Raw genomic sequence first — 15,689 nt, forward strand, 5'->3', positions numbered from 1 at the left:
AGACCCAGTTCATCTGACCATCTGCTCAAAGAACACCCACTGAAGTCAAAACCTCCTTTGACAACTTTCCCACGTAATCCTTTCTATTGGGTTCATTTGGTTTTTTTCCATGGAAACACTCTAACGAACTTTTGGGCGATCCAATATCATTCCCCCCACCCCCTATCCCAAGCTCATCACTTCCAAGTACTGTGCTAGGCTTCCTTCTGTTTCCCAAACTTGCCAATCTCTTTCTTCCCTCGAGGCCTTTTGCACCTGTTCCTCTACCTGGGTGGCTCTTCCCAGGTGGGAAGATGGGGACCTTACTCAGATCTTTCACAGGGTTTATCTTAATGTAGAGCTGCTCTGTTTCCTTATTGCCTGAGTTGTTTTTTTTTAACACTTGTGCAGGCCTTGACTGCAAGATTCATCCTTGTTTACAGATACATCTCCCATGCCCAGCACTGTGACTAACACAGAAACTATGCTTCATGAGTATTTATTTATTGACTAATCTATTCAGAATTTCAACCCTGAAGAGGCTGATGACTCCAAAAAAGCCGATGATTACTTACTGAATAATCCGTTCAGAATTTCAACCCCAGAAAGGTTACTCATTGATAAAAATTTCTCCAAACCAAAATGCACCTTCATCGTACATTTAGCAATCATATTTGTAAAAAATTACCTTTATCCAAAGCACTGAGCCGTGGGGACTTGCATCTTGTATAATAATAACTGAGGTTGGAATTTGGCAGGTGGGAGGAAAAGTATCCATTCACTCCTCAGTTCAAGCGTCACCAACATTGTGTCACATTCTGTGCTTGTCCCTGAGGACACAGATTAATCGCCACATTCCCTATATTTAGACAGCTAATGACAGTGAAAGTAACAGTTGCTCAGTCATGTCCATCTCTTTTGCGGCCCCATGGACTTTAGCTTCCTCTGTCCATGGAATTCTCCAGGCAAGAATACTGGAGTGGGTTGTCATTCCCTGCTCGAGGGGATCTTCCTGACCCAGAGATCGAACCCAGGTCTCCTGCATTGCGGGCAGATTCATTACTGTCTGAGTCACCAGAGAAGCTAATACTCGGGGAAAATATGGACACACTTTAAGCCACAAAAACACATGACAGATAAACGAGAGGGCTACAGACTGAATGTTTATGCTCCCCTCAAATTCATATATTGAAGCCCTGATCCCCACTGTGATGATATCTGAAGGTGGGACTTTGGGGAGGTAATTAGGTCATGAGGGTGGAACCTTCATAAATGGAAGCAGTGCCCTGATAAGAAGAAGTGTGTAAGAAGAAGACAGCCACGTGCAAACAAGAGGGTCCCCATCAGACACCAGACCTGCTGGAACCTTGAGCGTGGACTTTCCAGCCTCCAGAACTGTGAGGCTGTTATTTAAGCCACCCCCTCGTGGTAATTCATCACAGCAGCCTGAGTGAATTAAGAGACAGACAGAGGCAGTATTGTGGAAGTACAGAGAACTAACCCAACCTGGGGAGGAAGTGCCTAAGACTTGAAGGACAAGCAAGAATTTTCCAGGCGAAAGAAGGCAATCACAAAATGCTCAGAAAAAAATAGATTTCCATCCAACTACAGGCTTTATCCTTTTGTGAATTCCCCACCAGGGTGGTATTTGTGTTTATGTTTGCATTACAAAGACTATAATCAGCGTCTTGGACTTGGCCATGAAACTTTACGAGTCTCCAAAGGGTTTATAGATTAGGGAGAGCCCTCTGCCAGAGGCTCTGACTTAATTGTCAGTTTCTCTTCAGTCATAATAAAAGAAGAAACAACTTTGCTGCTGATGACCAAGGAGACCTCCAGGAGATCAGTTCTACCTGGTTCACATCAGAAAGTCACTTGGAAGGGAGATGTTGACCCCAATATGGAGAGAAGTTTTGAAAATACTGAGGAGTGTGGATCTGGAAACTAGAAAGGAGGTGGAAGGAAGTGGAAGGTATGGTTTGGGCGAGGGAGCACCAGAAAAGTACAAAAGAAATAATTATTTTAGGAAGGGCTGAAGGGGAGGGTTGATTCACCATATGGTTAAGAATATGGCAGTGGAGTCAGATGGGCCAGTGCTTGAGTCCTGTCTCTCATTTACTAGCTGAGCGGCTCTGAATGTGCTTCTTAGTCTTCCAGTAAACGCAGCTCTTATGGTGTTTAAAATGGGCAAAACCACACACCCCATATTACTGCTGTTGGAATGAAATGAATGCAAACCAGCTGGTGTAGTTCTAGTCTTTTAAAAGAATCTATTCTTATATATATCTATCATAATAGAGTATGTTTTATATTACATTTCATTATTATTTTAGAGATATTGTTCTTTTGGTATCTCTAATTTTCTTGAAGAGATCTCTAGTTTTCCCCATTCCATTGTTTTCCTCTGTTTCTTTGCACTGTTCATGTAGGAAGGCTTTCTTATCTCTCCTTGCTATTCTTAGGGACTCTGCATTCAGTTGGGTATATCTTTCCCCTTCTCCCTTGCTTTTCGCTTCTCTTCCTTTCTCAGCTATCTGTGGGGTTGCAAAGAGTCGGACACGACAAGAGATATTGTTGTTATCAGTGATTCAGGCTATTGTAAAGGATTGGGCACGACTGGGCACATTCAACCCACCATACCCCCAGACTCACTTGATCTTGACAAACTTCCGGCACGGTACGGTGTTCCTCACACACGTCTCGGTCAGCGGGTCAATGTCTTCCACGATGACAAAAGGGGCCTCCTCGAGGGTGACGATGCTCAGATGGTTGTCGTCTGGCTCACAGTCGGAGAAGGACTTGTACCTGGGCCACACGGCGTGCCTCAGGCTCAAGGTCTGGTTCTCCCACTTGCCCACCTGTGGCAAAAAGACAGAGACACACTTGTGCTTTCCTGCACCACCGGCTTCTCAAAGGAGGAGTCCTCCCCGAGAAGAGGCATGGGAGAAGAAGCCCACCATCCTCGGGGCTTTTCCGTTACCTACCCCAACACACTCATCTGTTGTACGCTAACAGAGATGGGGATAAAGGGGAAAGCAACCCCCATGCTCTGGACTCTCCCCAGACTGAGTAAATATGGGGGTGGAGACTAAGTACAGATGCTGTTAGAGCTCCCCAGCTGACTGCAATGTCCCTCCAGTGCTCAGAACCACTGATGTCATGAAAACAGCAAACAGGCTTCCCTGGTGGTCCAGTGGTTAAGAATCTGCAGGCCAGGGTGGGAGACACGGATGGGTTCCATCCCTGATCCGGGACGATCCCACATACCATGGAGGAACTAAGCCCGTGAGCCACAGCTACTGAGCCTGTGCTCTAGGGACTGGGAGCTGCAACTACGGAAGCTTTGTGCACCTCGGATTTTCAGCAACAAGAAAAGCCACAGCAATGAGAAGCCCGAGCACCGCAACCAAAGAGTAGGTCCCACTTGCTGCACCTAGAGAAAAGCCCGCACAGCAGTGAAGACCCAGCACGGCCAAAAATAGCCCAAAAGAAAAAAGAAAAAAGCAGGGACTTTTCAAGTTAGAGAGGTCTGGACTTAAATCCCCAACTCTTGCCAGTTGCTAGCTGTACAACCCCAGGCAGGCTCTTAATCACGATGAACATCTGTTTTCTCATCTGTAAATAGACACAATTCCACCTACTTTATAAGGATGTCATGGGAATGAAATAAGGCATTTTGAGAAAAGCCTACAGCCCAATGCCTGGCCGGTATTAGGGACTGTATAAACTCTTCCTGTAAGTATAGAAGAGAGACAGTGAGAGGGAGAGAAATTTAAAAAGTGCTAAGAAAGAGAGAAAGAGGAAAAGGAAGAGGAAATCCAAGAGCAAAAGGGACGGAGGTCTGGTGGGAGGATGAGCGCCTCCCTTCAAGCTCAGATGGGGTTCTATTTAAGTTGCAAATCAGGTGAGCTTTTATCAATCAGGCACAGAGTGGAGACTTTTGCTGCTTAGCGAACACCGAGACCTGTCAAAACAGAATCGATTGTGTTCCCTCCCTGCAACAGCCGGCATCTTAGCGGAATCAAATTGAAGGCTGTATGTTTTGAACCTTAATTTTATTTGACAGCTTATTGGCACTCTGAGCATACACACGGGGGAAAGCTGCCCCCAGCTTCGCACTTTCTCCTTCCTACTCCTGCTCCCACATGCAACTGCTTGACACCGCAGGTCAGCGCTTTATTTGTAGCATCAACCTCAAGGAAAAATACCTCATCTGAAGAGCTAAGTGCCAAGAGTCCAGGCTTGTCTCTGTTGACGTGACCCTCTCACCTCTCCTCCTGGAATGTAAGTGTCACCAGAAATGAATCTCAGGCCCTTAAAGAGAATTCAGACACGCTGGACACCAGGAGAAGGGACGGGGTGTCGGGAGAGAAGGCAATCAGTCTGTTCTCAGAGATGACTTCAGCATCTGGACTGGAAAATGTTTGCTGCTTGTTGAGAAACGTGCCACGCGGCCAATTACAAAACTGTCCAGCTTCACAGACACCTTCCTTTTTAAGTTACGGAAGGCGGTAGAGTTATTTGGACAAATAAACACATTCATCGCCTCATGCTGTGATGTGTAACACAGGATAGAGAGAAAATGGAGCCCATCATATCCGTCATTCATTCAACACAGATTTATTGAACACTGGCTAGGTGCTGGCATGTGCCTGAGAACAATGAGGGATAAAACTGATCACTCCCCTGCCTTCCAAGCCAACAATAATAAACATGCAAGTAGATGAAGAGATATTCAGGCTCTTCCTTTTGGAATATGCTACATCCATCCCTTTCTTTTCCATCTCTCTTAGAAAACTCAAACATAACCTTTAAGAGACTGGGTAGTTCAGTGGCCAAGACAATGGCTTTTGGAGTCAAACAAACTAAATGCTGATCCTGGCTTCACCCATTAGCTAAGCAGCCTTGGGAAAGTGGCTTAACCTTTCTGAACTTTGCTTTGCCTGTAGAATGTGGATGGACACAGCATATGCTTTCAGAACTATAGTGAGATTTGAATGAGCCAAAAATATACATGAAGCGCTTAGCACAGAATTTATTTAGCATGTAACATACATGGCAGATACTATTATGTTACTTTTGCGGTTGTGCTAAGTTGCTGCTGATTCTTTGTGACGCTATGGACTATAGGCTTATCTGTCCATGGGATTCTCCGGCAAGAATACTGGAGTGCGTTGCCATGCCCTCCTCCAGGGAACCTTCCTGACCCAGGGATTGAACCCGTGTCTCTTACATCCCCTGCATTAGCAGGCAGGTTCTTTACCACTAGCACCACCTGGGAAGTTAGCTTGTAAAATATAGCTCAAATATGACTTAATTTGCAAAGGCATTCCCGTGTTCCCTGGTAATATAGAACATTGCTCCCAGCTCCCCCATAGCATTTGATGCTATAATTAAAACAATGTCACTTCTGAGCACTTCTATGTGCTAAGGAAATATGCCAATATTACCACTTTATTTAATCCCCACAAATCCCATATGATAAAGATTATTACTCCAACACCACAGTTCAGGGAACTGAAGCACAGAGAGGTTATGCAACCTGCCCAAACTTGCACAGCTTTTTAAGTGGTGGAACCAGAGCTATACCATGGAATCGTCTGAATCCAAAGGCACTTTCCCACTAGTGTTCCTAGTAATTGCTCTGCAGTAATCATGTTATTGCTCCAAGATCCTCTCTTCCTTGCAGAGACAACTCCTAAAATCCCAGTGAAGTGCGAGTGAAGTCGTTCAGTCGTGTCCGACTCTTTTCGACCCCATGGACTGTAGCCCACCAGGCTCCTCCGTCCATGGGATTCTCCAGGCAAGAATACTGGAGTAGGTTGCCATTTCCTTCTCCACCTAAAATCCCAAGGTAACACAAATAGAGGCAAAGCCCGTAGCAGAATCTTCGGTGACGTCACTGACCACATCACATATTCTACACCGTGGGAGGCAGGCAAAAGCTCCAGCCCAAGGCTGACTCACGGAGAGATAGGCTACAAAGGTTTATGAGTCCCCAGAGTGCAGTAACTTCTGAGATCTTCTCTAAGTTCTCTAAGTTCCTCCCTCCCTTCCCATCTAAGTAAGCACCCATGGGTCAGCCAAAGAGGGTGGAAATGTGCAGTGGGTGGAAAACTTGATCCGGAGCTGAAGTTGCTGTGTCAACATTGCCCTGGATCCTGAGAGCTTGCACCTCCTTCTCGGAGTCTGATGGGCTCCTGTTCCAAACACCAAAAATCTCAACTCTTTAAGATTTTTTCTAGCAGATGGGGAGAAACAGACAACCTTCACTTTCCCCTCCTACATTCCTATTTACAAAGGGCTGTAACTGAGTCTGGGGTTTGTAGACAGGTTTAATAGAGATTCATTTACTCCGTAAATATTTACTCAGTGGCTTCTAGGTGCCAAGCACTGTGCTAGGCACTAAAGATACTGTAGTGCAAACAGCAATATTTTTACTTGCATTGAATTTTTAGGCTAATTAGGAAGACACACATGAGTCAAATAATCACACAAGAATATATACACGCAAACTAGGAGGGAAAAAAATAAAATATGGGTCTAAGATTGGAAAGAGGGAGAAAGAAATCCCAGAAGGCTTCCCCAAGGAGGTGGCACTTAAGCTGAGATTGGAAATCCAAGATGAAAGGATGAAGGGAAGGGGGCGGGGCATTCCAGGCAGGCAGGGGCCAGATGATGTGAAGCCCTGTAGGTCCTGTTAAGGAGTTGAGATTTACCCTGAGAGTTAATCTAGTCTGTTATCTGGAACAGAGAAAGAAATGCAGAAATCATGATGAATATGTGTCCAAACATAATCTGCCTAAAACTGGAAGCTCTTTACTTCATTCATTCTTTTTCCTTTTTTTTATGATGGAAAAATTTTAACTCATACAAAAGTAAAATAGTAGAATGGATCTCCATCCTCCCATTATCTAGCTTCATTCATGACCAACTCATGGCCAATCCTGTCTCATTTATACTCCCAACCACTCCTCCCATATAATACTGAAGGAAATCCCAGACATCATAACATTTCATTTACAAATCCTTAATTTGATGAAACATCTAAATTTCCATTTGCCTAACAATATTATACCTTCACAATCTATGTTTGTGTCTATGTTTCATTCATTAGATGGTGACACGTCAGTCTAGCAGGGATATGTATATATATTGGGTTGGCCAAAAGGTTTGTTCTGGTTTCTCCATAAGAAGGTATAAAAAACATAAGAAACATTTTGGCCAACCCAATATATTATATATATATATATATATATATATATATATATATATATATATATATATGCATATTAATTGGTTTTTATGTCTACAGTTTCTAACTCAGGGCATGGCACAAAGAAGGACTTAAGGGATAGCTGGTGATGGAATGTGGAGAACGCAATGGCACCCCACTCCAGTACTCTTGCCTGGAAAATCCCGTGGATGGAGGAGCCTGGTAGGCTCCAGTCCATGGGGTCGCTAAGAGTCGGACATGCCTGAGAGACTTCACTTTCACTTTTCACTTTCATGCATTGGAGAAGGAAATGGCAACCCACTCCAGTGTTCTTGCCTGGAGAATCCCAGGGACAGGGGAGCCTGGTGGGCTGCCGTCTCTGGGGTCGCTAAGAGTCGGACATGACTGAAGTGACTTAGCAGCAGGTGATGGAATGAATGAACATACCACACTTGTCTGTAACATTAGATCACAGTAATTTTTATTGGTTAATCCCAAACTCCTAATTTCTTGCCTTTCCTCTTTGGTAAATTTGTTTCCTATGTCTGTGAGTCTATTTCTGCTTTGTAAATAAGTTCATTTGTATCATTTTCTTTTTAGATTGCACATGAGTGATAGGGTGTTTGTCTTTCTCTGATTTACTTCACTTAGTATGATAATATCTAGGTCCAGAGATTAATAAGCACTATTCTTAGCACTTGGAGCTTTCCTGGTGGCTCAGATGGTAAAGAATCTGCCTGCAATGTGGGAGACCTGGGTTCAGTCCCTGGGTTGGGAAAATCCCCTCGAGAAGGGAATGGCTACCCACTCAGTATTCTTACCTGGAGAATCCCACAGACAAAGGAAAGGAGCCCGGCAGGTTACAGTCCATGGGGTCGCAATGAGTCAGACACGACTGAGAGACTAACATTTTCACTTTTCATTCTTAGCACTGTTTTAATTCTTATGAACACCATATACACAAGAAAAAGGTGTGGGCAGATTTTTATTTCTATCATGAATTGGGTTTTTTTTTTTTTTCCTACTTGAAAACAGTCCCAAATTAACCCAAATAGGTTGTATGGGAGAAGGAAAAAAAATCTTTACCTTCAAAATAAACTGAATTTTGGTGATAAACTAAATGTTTTCTGCAAATAAACTGAAGTTTTTAGGACAAAGAAAAATAATTAACCTTTAATGGAGAAAAGTGTTCTTGTTAAAAGAAGTATAGAAAGGGAAAATTAACTTTGCAATGGTTTTTTTATCCATTCTTATTAATAAAATTTAAATGTTGTGCTTTTAGAAACCTAATTGCTCTTCAGCTCCTAATAGGAGCTGTTTAGTGAAAGGGCAGTGATTACTTATCAAGATGTTCAGCCAAGATTTTCTCAGAGAAAAGATAATTTCATCTCAAGAAACTGGCATAAATTAGTATTCATCCCTTCATATCTGGGTAAATCCATGGATGTGTCACAGAGGCTGCAAAAGGCTGGAAGAAATGCGGTTAATAGATATTCGTGCCTCTCCTTTCAAAGAGGTCTGACTGACTGTATCGGATCTATTCATGAAATGCTTTTTGTTGTTCAGTCACTAAATCCTGTTCAACTCTTTGTGACCCCTTGGACTGCAGCACACCAGGCTTCCCTGTCCTTTCACTTTCCCAGAGCTTGCTCAAACTCATGTCCATTGAGTCAGTGATGCCATCCAACCATCTCATCCTCTGTCACCCCTTCTCCTCCTGCCCTCCACCTTTCCCAGCATCAGGGTCTTTTTCAATGAATCGTTTCATTCATTTTCAATGAAATGCTTACAAGAGACAATTAAAATCACCTCACAACTGGTCTCTCCCAAGCCACCCCTAAAAACGTACACCTAAACACCAAAATCATAGATCTGTCTCTACTCAAACCCTTCCATGACACATACTGCCCACAGAATCAAATCCAGGTTCCTCTTATGTTAACGGACCCCACAATATAGATCCCATTAATCCCAATACTCTCTCTTTCTATCACTTTTTCCATCTCTCTTTCATGGGGGTGGTTTAGCTGCTAAGTCATGTCTGACTCTTTGCGACCCCATGCACTGTAGCCCGCCAGGCTCCTCTGTCCATAGAAATTTCCAGGCAAGAATATTGAAGTGGGTTGCCATTTCCTTCTCCAGAGGGTCTTCTGGACCCAGGAAACGAACCCAGGTCTCCTGCATTGCAGGCAGATTCCTGCATTGCATGTGGATTCTTTACCAACTGAACTACGAGGGAAGACCTCACACTCTATACATACCCTCACAGTAAAACGTATACATCTTCAAACACAGATACTCTGCTGCTGCTGCTAAGTCGCTTCAGTCGTGTCCAACTCTGTGTGACCCCATAGACGGCAGCCCACCAGGCTACCCCGTCCCTGGGATTCTCCAGGCAAGAACACTGGAGTGGGTTGCCATTTCCTTTTCCAACACATGAACGTGAAGTCGTTCAGTCGTTTCCGACTGTTCACGACCCCATGGACTGCAGCCTACCAGGCTCCTCCGTCCATGGGAGTTTCCAGGCAAGAGTACTGGAGAGGGTTGTCATTTCCTTCTCCTAACACCTACAAATATTCACACATGTATGTGTGTATATATGTGAGTATAGCTGACCTGTGATCTACGTGGGGTTTAGGAGCACTGACTGTTCATGCAGGCAGTGAGGACGTGGCCTTCCATATCCATGGGTCCTTTATATCTGCAGATTCAACCCCTGGGGACTGTGCAGTGCTACAGTAATTCACTACTGAAAAAATTCACAGCAGTGGGTCCACCCAGTTCACACCCATGCTATTCGAGGGTCAACTATATATGTATATAAAGTGAAGTGTTAGTCACTCAGTCGTGTCTGACTCTTTGCAACCTCATGGACTATAGCCTGCCAGGCTCCTCTGTCCGTGGGATTCTCCAGGTAAGAATGCTTACTGGAGAGGGTAGCCATTCTCTTCTCCAGGGGATCTTTCCCACCCAGGGATTGAACCCAGGTCTCCTGCATTGCAGGCAGATTCTTCACTGTCTGAGCCACCAGGGTGTGTATGTATATATACATATATATATATGTACATATACATAATACATATCATACTGCTAAGTCACTTCAGTCGTGTCCGACTCTGTGTGACCCCATAGAAGGCAGCCCACCAGGCTCCCCCATCCCTGGGATTCTCCAGGAAAGAACACTGGAGTGGGTTGCCATTTCCTTCTCCAATGCATGAAAGTGAAAAGTGAAAGTGAAGTCACTCAGTCATGTCCGACTCTTTTCGACCTCATGGACTGCAGCCTACCAGGCTCCTCCGTCCATGGGATTTTCCAGGCAAGAGTACTGGAGTGGGGTGCTATCGCCTTCTCCGACATATCATACACTTCACACATATTATATACTTATACATCTACGTATACAGCTACACTCATACCTACTTGAATTTGCTATGCACGCATATACAACTCACCTCCACATACCTGTATAACGACACACACACACATATCTGACACACACCTCCCCTCTCACATACAACACTAAGCCACAATGACGCATACCCTTTTCACTTCTCACCGCACACACCCTAAATGACACTCATGCCCCTTCTTTGCCTCCACTACCTCTTCTGCCTGAAATCCCTCTCCTTATCATCTCCACTGACTTGAAATCCTGTCCATTCTTTCCACTTCCAGCTTAAACACCACTGCTCTCCTGCAGCCTAGTTCTCCAGCCAGAGTGCATTTTTGAATATTTTTTTTCCCTTGAATTCTCTTGCGTGTTCATTCGTAAGCTCAGTATGTGTGCATCCAGGGCTTTGCAGCCTCCCTGCAGGAGGCTCTGGGGCTGCAGCTGAGACTAATCCAGACCTGGTTCTTGTCCTCAGACTTTCCTGTCTGTTGAGAAGAGGAGTTGGAGCACCCTGGACCTCATGAGATAACATGAGATCATGAATGCAAGAACTCCCATGCTGGGGTGGGCACAGGATGTCACTGGAGCAGAGTACATCTTGCTCTGCAAGGAAACCAAAGATGCTCCTACAGGAAGTGACTTCCAGCCATGAGCCAGAGCAGTAGAGTTGGTGCGTGGCTTGTTCTGGAGTTCCACCTTTGTTCTCAGGGTGAGAGAAGAGTGTAGCGGGAAGGAGATGGGTACTGTAGGAAGACTTTTAACCGGGGGAGGAATAAAATCAGTCTGATGTATTAGGACATTTCTTTTCAAGGCCATGCAGAGAAAGGGGTTGTGCCTAGAAGATTCTGAACAGAGTGACGGGTCAGGAGGCAGTTAACCTGGAGAAACCTGGTATAGAGCCATATCAAAGTGGTGGTGGGGGGCTGGCATGAACTGTCAGGACCCCAAATTGGTGGAATCAATACAACTTAGAGACCAACTGTATGACTGCTTGCAGGTGGGGAGCAAGGGCTCAGTGTGCCCTGAATTATAGAATATCTGGCCCAACCAGGCTTTCATACCTCCTGACCTACATCAGCTATAGTACAGTGTTCACCACAGGCTGGTTCAATAAATATTTGCTGAACTGAACTCGATTCAGACTGTAGCACAGCATCAATTTTTACTTAGAATTCAAAGTTAAAAGAGGAAACTTGCCTGTTTACTCAGATCCTCTCCTTGGAGAGAAGACAATAGGGATTGCAAAATTAAAAATCAGAGAAGAAATTTATTAAAACCGATGATGAAAGCAGAGTTCACATTGCCTGGGCTCCAGCTTGACTGGCCCCAGTGAACTCACTGGGTGATTTCATAACCAGGTGGGGGAAGAAGCCTTAAAGCTAACACTTCACATGTGCAAAAACACCAGAAGACATTTCACTCTGGATAATAAGCAGTGATTTACTTCCAAGCTGGTGAAAATGTGAGGGATTAACTCTTCAGGAAGATGAATTTAAGGAGAAAAACAGAGCAAACAGGAGGCCAATTTCTCTCCACCTGAAATATAAAGTCTTCCAAAGGACATAAGATTAATGTCCATGAGGGTATTTAAAATGACTTAATGTCCGTATTTAGCATAAACAGTATCATCAATTACCATCACTCCCATGCAAATCTAACACACAAGTGAGCTGATAGCACGGTTGCTGCTGCTGCTGCTGCTGCTGCTGCTAAGTTCCTTCAGTCGTGTCCGACTCTGTGGGAACCCATAGACGGCAGCCCACCAGGCTCCACCGTCCCTGGGATTCTCCAGGCAAGAACACTGGAATGGGTTGCCATTTCCTTCTCCAAATATACACACTGCTGCTGCTGCTGCTAAGTCGCTTCAGTCGTGTCCGACTCTGTGAGACCCCATAGACGGCAGCCCACCAGGCTCCCCCGTCCCTGGGATTCTCCAGGCAAGAACACTGGAGAGGGTTGCCATTTCCTTCTCCAATGCATGAAAGTGAAAAGTGAAAGTGAAGTCGCTCAGTCATGTCCGACTCCTGGCGATCCCATGGACTGCAGCCCTCTAGGCTCCTCCGTCCACGGGATTTTCCAGGCAAGAGTACTGGAGTGGGTGATAGCATGGTTATGCACGAGTCATTCTGTGTCTTCGGCTGCTGCTTGAAACCAAAAGCCGACCTGAATTTGATTGATCTGGAAACTTCACAGCAAAGATGTCTGAGCCACGACTGTGACCTGATACCAAGTTGAAATACGTTCTATTTGGAGTAGTTCGAAGTTGAGTCTAGCAGTTTGTTTGTGAATCAATTCAATCTAAGGTTCCTTTAAGACAGCAGGAGTCTGTGAAACTAGATGTCACATTGGACCCCACTGCACCCTACAGTCACACCAGCTTCTACAAGGAAACTACTGAAAAGCAGGTGTGGACCAAACCTACTTTGTCCTGTGTCAGGGGGCCTCAGACAGCCACTGGCAGAGTGAGACTAAGAACTGCTTTTCAGGTGCTGAAGTAAAGCAGCTGCCTCCTTGGAATTCATGGTCTTAAATGCAATTACTAAAGGTTGTTGGATTACGAAACTTTAGCAGGAATAAGAACCTCTCCTTGGGGGCTGATTAAGAATGCAGACTCTATATATACACTGCTGCTACTGCTACTAAGTCACTTCAGCCGTGTCTGACTCTGTGCGACCCCATAGACGGCAGCCCACCAGGCTCCCCCGTCCCTTGGATTCTCCAGGCAAGAACACTGGAGTGGGTTGCCATTTCCTTCTCCAATATACACTACTATGTATAAACTAGATCACTAATGAGGACCTACTGTGCAGCATAGAGAGCTCCACTCAGTGCTCTGTGGTGGCCTAAATGGTAAGGAAATCCAAAAGAGAGGGGATACACGTGTATGTAGAGCTGATTCACTTTGCTGTACAGCAGAAACTAGCACAACATTGTAAAGCAACCACTCTCCAATAAAAACTAATTAAAGACACCAAAATCAAGAACTTACTTACAGCACAGGGAACTCTACTTAATATTAATAACCCCTATGGGAAAAGAATCTGAAAAAGAACATATATATACATACATACAAAACTGAATCACGGTGCTATATACCCGAAACTAACACAACATAGCAAATCAACCATACTCTAATATAAAATAAAAATTTAAATTAAAAAGAAAAGAATGCAAACTCCAAGGAGAAGGAGGGAGGAGGGATAAATTAGGAGTATGGGATTAACAGATACACATTGTTTCATATAAAATAAACAACAAGGATTTACTGTGTAGCCCAGGGAACTATATTCAATATCCCGTAATAATCTATAATGGAAAAGAATCTGAAAATATACATCTATATGTATGTGTAACTGAATCACTCTGCTGCATGCCTGAAACTAATACAGTATTGTAAATTAATTATACTTCAATTAAAATGAATGAATGAATGAATGCACACTCGTAGATCTCTGGAATCTCTGCATCAGTAGATGTGGGATGAGGGAGGCCCAGGAACCTAACTTTTTAACCAGGATCCCAGGTCATTCTGTTCTAGGTGATCCAAGGACCACATTTTGAGAAGCCCCTAAAGGATCATACCTGTGACTACCGGCAGGATTAAATACAGCATACAGAAATGGAGAAAGTCTGTCTTCCTGGGTTTCTTATGTCACCAGCAGCAACTGCCAGCAGATCTAAATGAGTTTAATCAGCTATTAGAGCCTTAATTAAATTCCTCTCGGTTGAAATTTCAGAATTGCTTAATTGTTATACAGCTCACATTGGAGCAGTTGATTTTTTTTTCCTCCTATAACAACTGTTCTCAGGATAATCTAATATCTTTATGGAAAACAGAGTCAGCTGTCTTAGGACTTAGCACTGAACTGGTAATTCAAAACGTGTTTTGATCGCTGTGATTTCCATGAACAACCTGCCGACTGGCTGCTTCCATTCTCCTCCTGAGGTTCAGCCAACACAAGAAGAGCTCAAGGCTGGTTAAACCTCACATTTAAAGGTCTCTGGAACAAGGAGGCTCCATATTCTTCAGAATTCCATTTATTACCTGCAGTTCTCCAAAGTGCCTGTTCCCAGGTTCCTGGGGATGAAGATAAGTTCTACTTATTTGTTTTACTTTTTTTAAAAATTTATGTATTTTTATTAGTTTATTTTAATTGAAGAATAATTACTTTATAATATTGTGGTGCTTTTTGCCATCCATTGACATGAATCAGTAAAATTCATTTCTTTTTAATTGGAGGATAATTGCTTTACAATATTGTGTTGGTTTCTGCCATACCTCAACATGAATCAGCCATTGGTATACAGATGTCCCCTCCCTCTACAACCTCTATCCCACCTCCCACCCCCTCCACCCCTCTAGGTTGTCACAGAGGCCTGGGTTGAGCTCCCTGCATCATACATCAAATTCCCACTGGCTATCTATTTTACATGTGGCAGTGTATATGTTTCCCAGGCTACTCTCTCAGTCCGTCCCTCTCTCTCCTTCCTCCACTGTGCCCATGAGTCTGCTCTCTATGTCTGCATCTGCACTGCTGCCCTGAAAATAGGTTCATCAGTACAATCTTTCTAGACTCCTGCATGCTTTTAAAAAGGGATGTGTCCTGGTCTTTAACTAACCAGTTACGAGTGTTTTCTTTCTCTTCTTTGGGTTCACCTTGGAATGACTTAACATTAGAGATTTGAAAAGCCAGCAAAAATTAAAAAGGAGGCCTTTCTCACAATTATTAATACTAATTAAATTTTTTAATCCTCTCCTGGGAGTCCTTCATTGTGAAACTTCTGTATCAGCCAGCCCTCCAACAGGCTGTAATAATAATTACTAAATTATTAAAAAGTATAATAACTGGTATGTCTTGAGGCATGGTGATCATCCTAACATGGACTTTCTCATTTTACCCTCACAACCCTGTATGGAAAAGGCCGTCAGTACATTCATTTTATAGACTGGGAAACTGGGAGCTGATGTAACTAACCCAAGATCAAAAAAGCCAGTGAGAGCACTCGGAGGCTAAACTCAGGCTGTGGGACGCGAGCGCCTAGGCCATCACCGCTGCTCGACACTCCCCAGGGTGCCATCAGATCTGGTCTGGGAGATGTTAA

General features: G+C 44.0%; 1 protein-coding gene across 2 annotated transcripts in view; it reads right to left on the bottom strand.

The window, feature by feature from the left end:
- The window catches only part of GRIN2A (glutamate ionotropic receptor NMDA type subunit 2A), a 457,913-nt gene that overhangs the window by 107,534 nt on the left and 334,690 nt on the right, over window positions 1-15,689 (bottom strand). For both annotated transcript variants that reach the window (XR_009733472.1, XM_061401104.1), the window contains exon 5: window positions 2,632-2,837. Coding sequence is in view for 1 of the 2 variants with exons in the window: in XM_061401104.1 (XP_061257088.1) it covers window positions 2,632-2,837 (206 nt within the window). In the remaining variant the exon portion in view is untranslated. The remainder of the gene's footprint in view (window positions 1-2,631; window positions 2,838-15,689) is intronic.

This window comes from Bos javanicus, chromosome 25 (assembly GCF_032452875.1).
Source record: "Bos javanicus breed banteng chromosome 25, ARS-OSU_banteng_1.0, whole genome shotgun sequence".
NCBI lineage: Eukaryota > Metazoa > Chordata > Mammalia > Artiodactyla > Bovidae > Bos > Bos javanicus.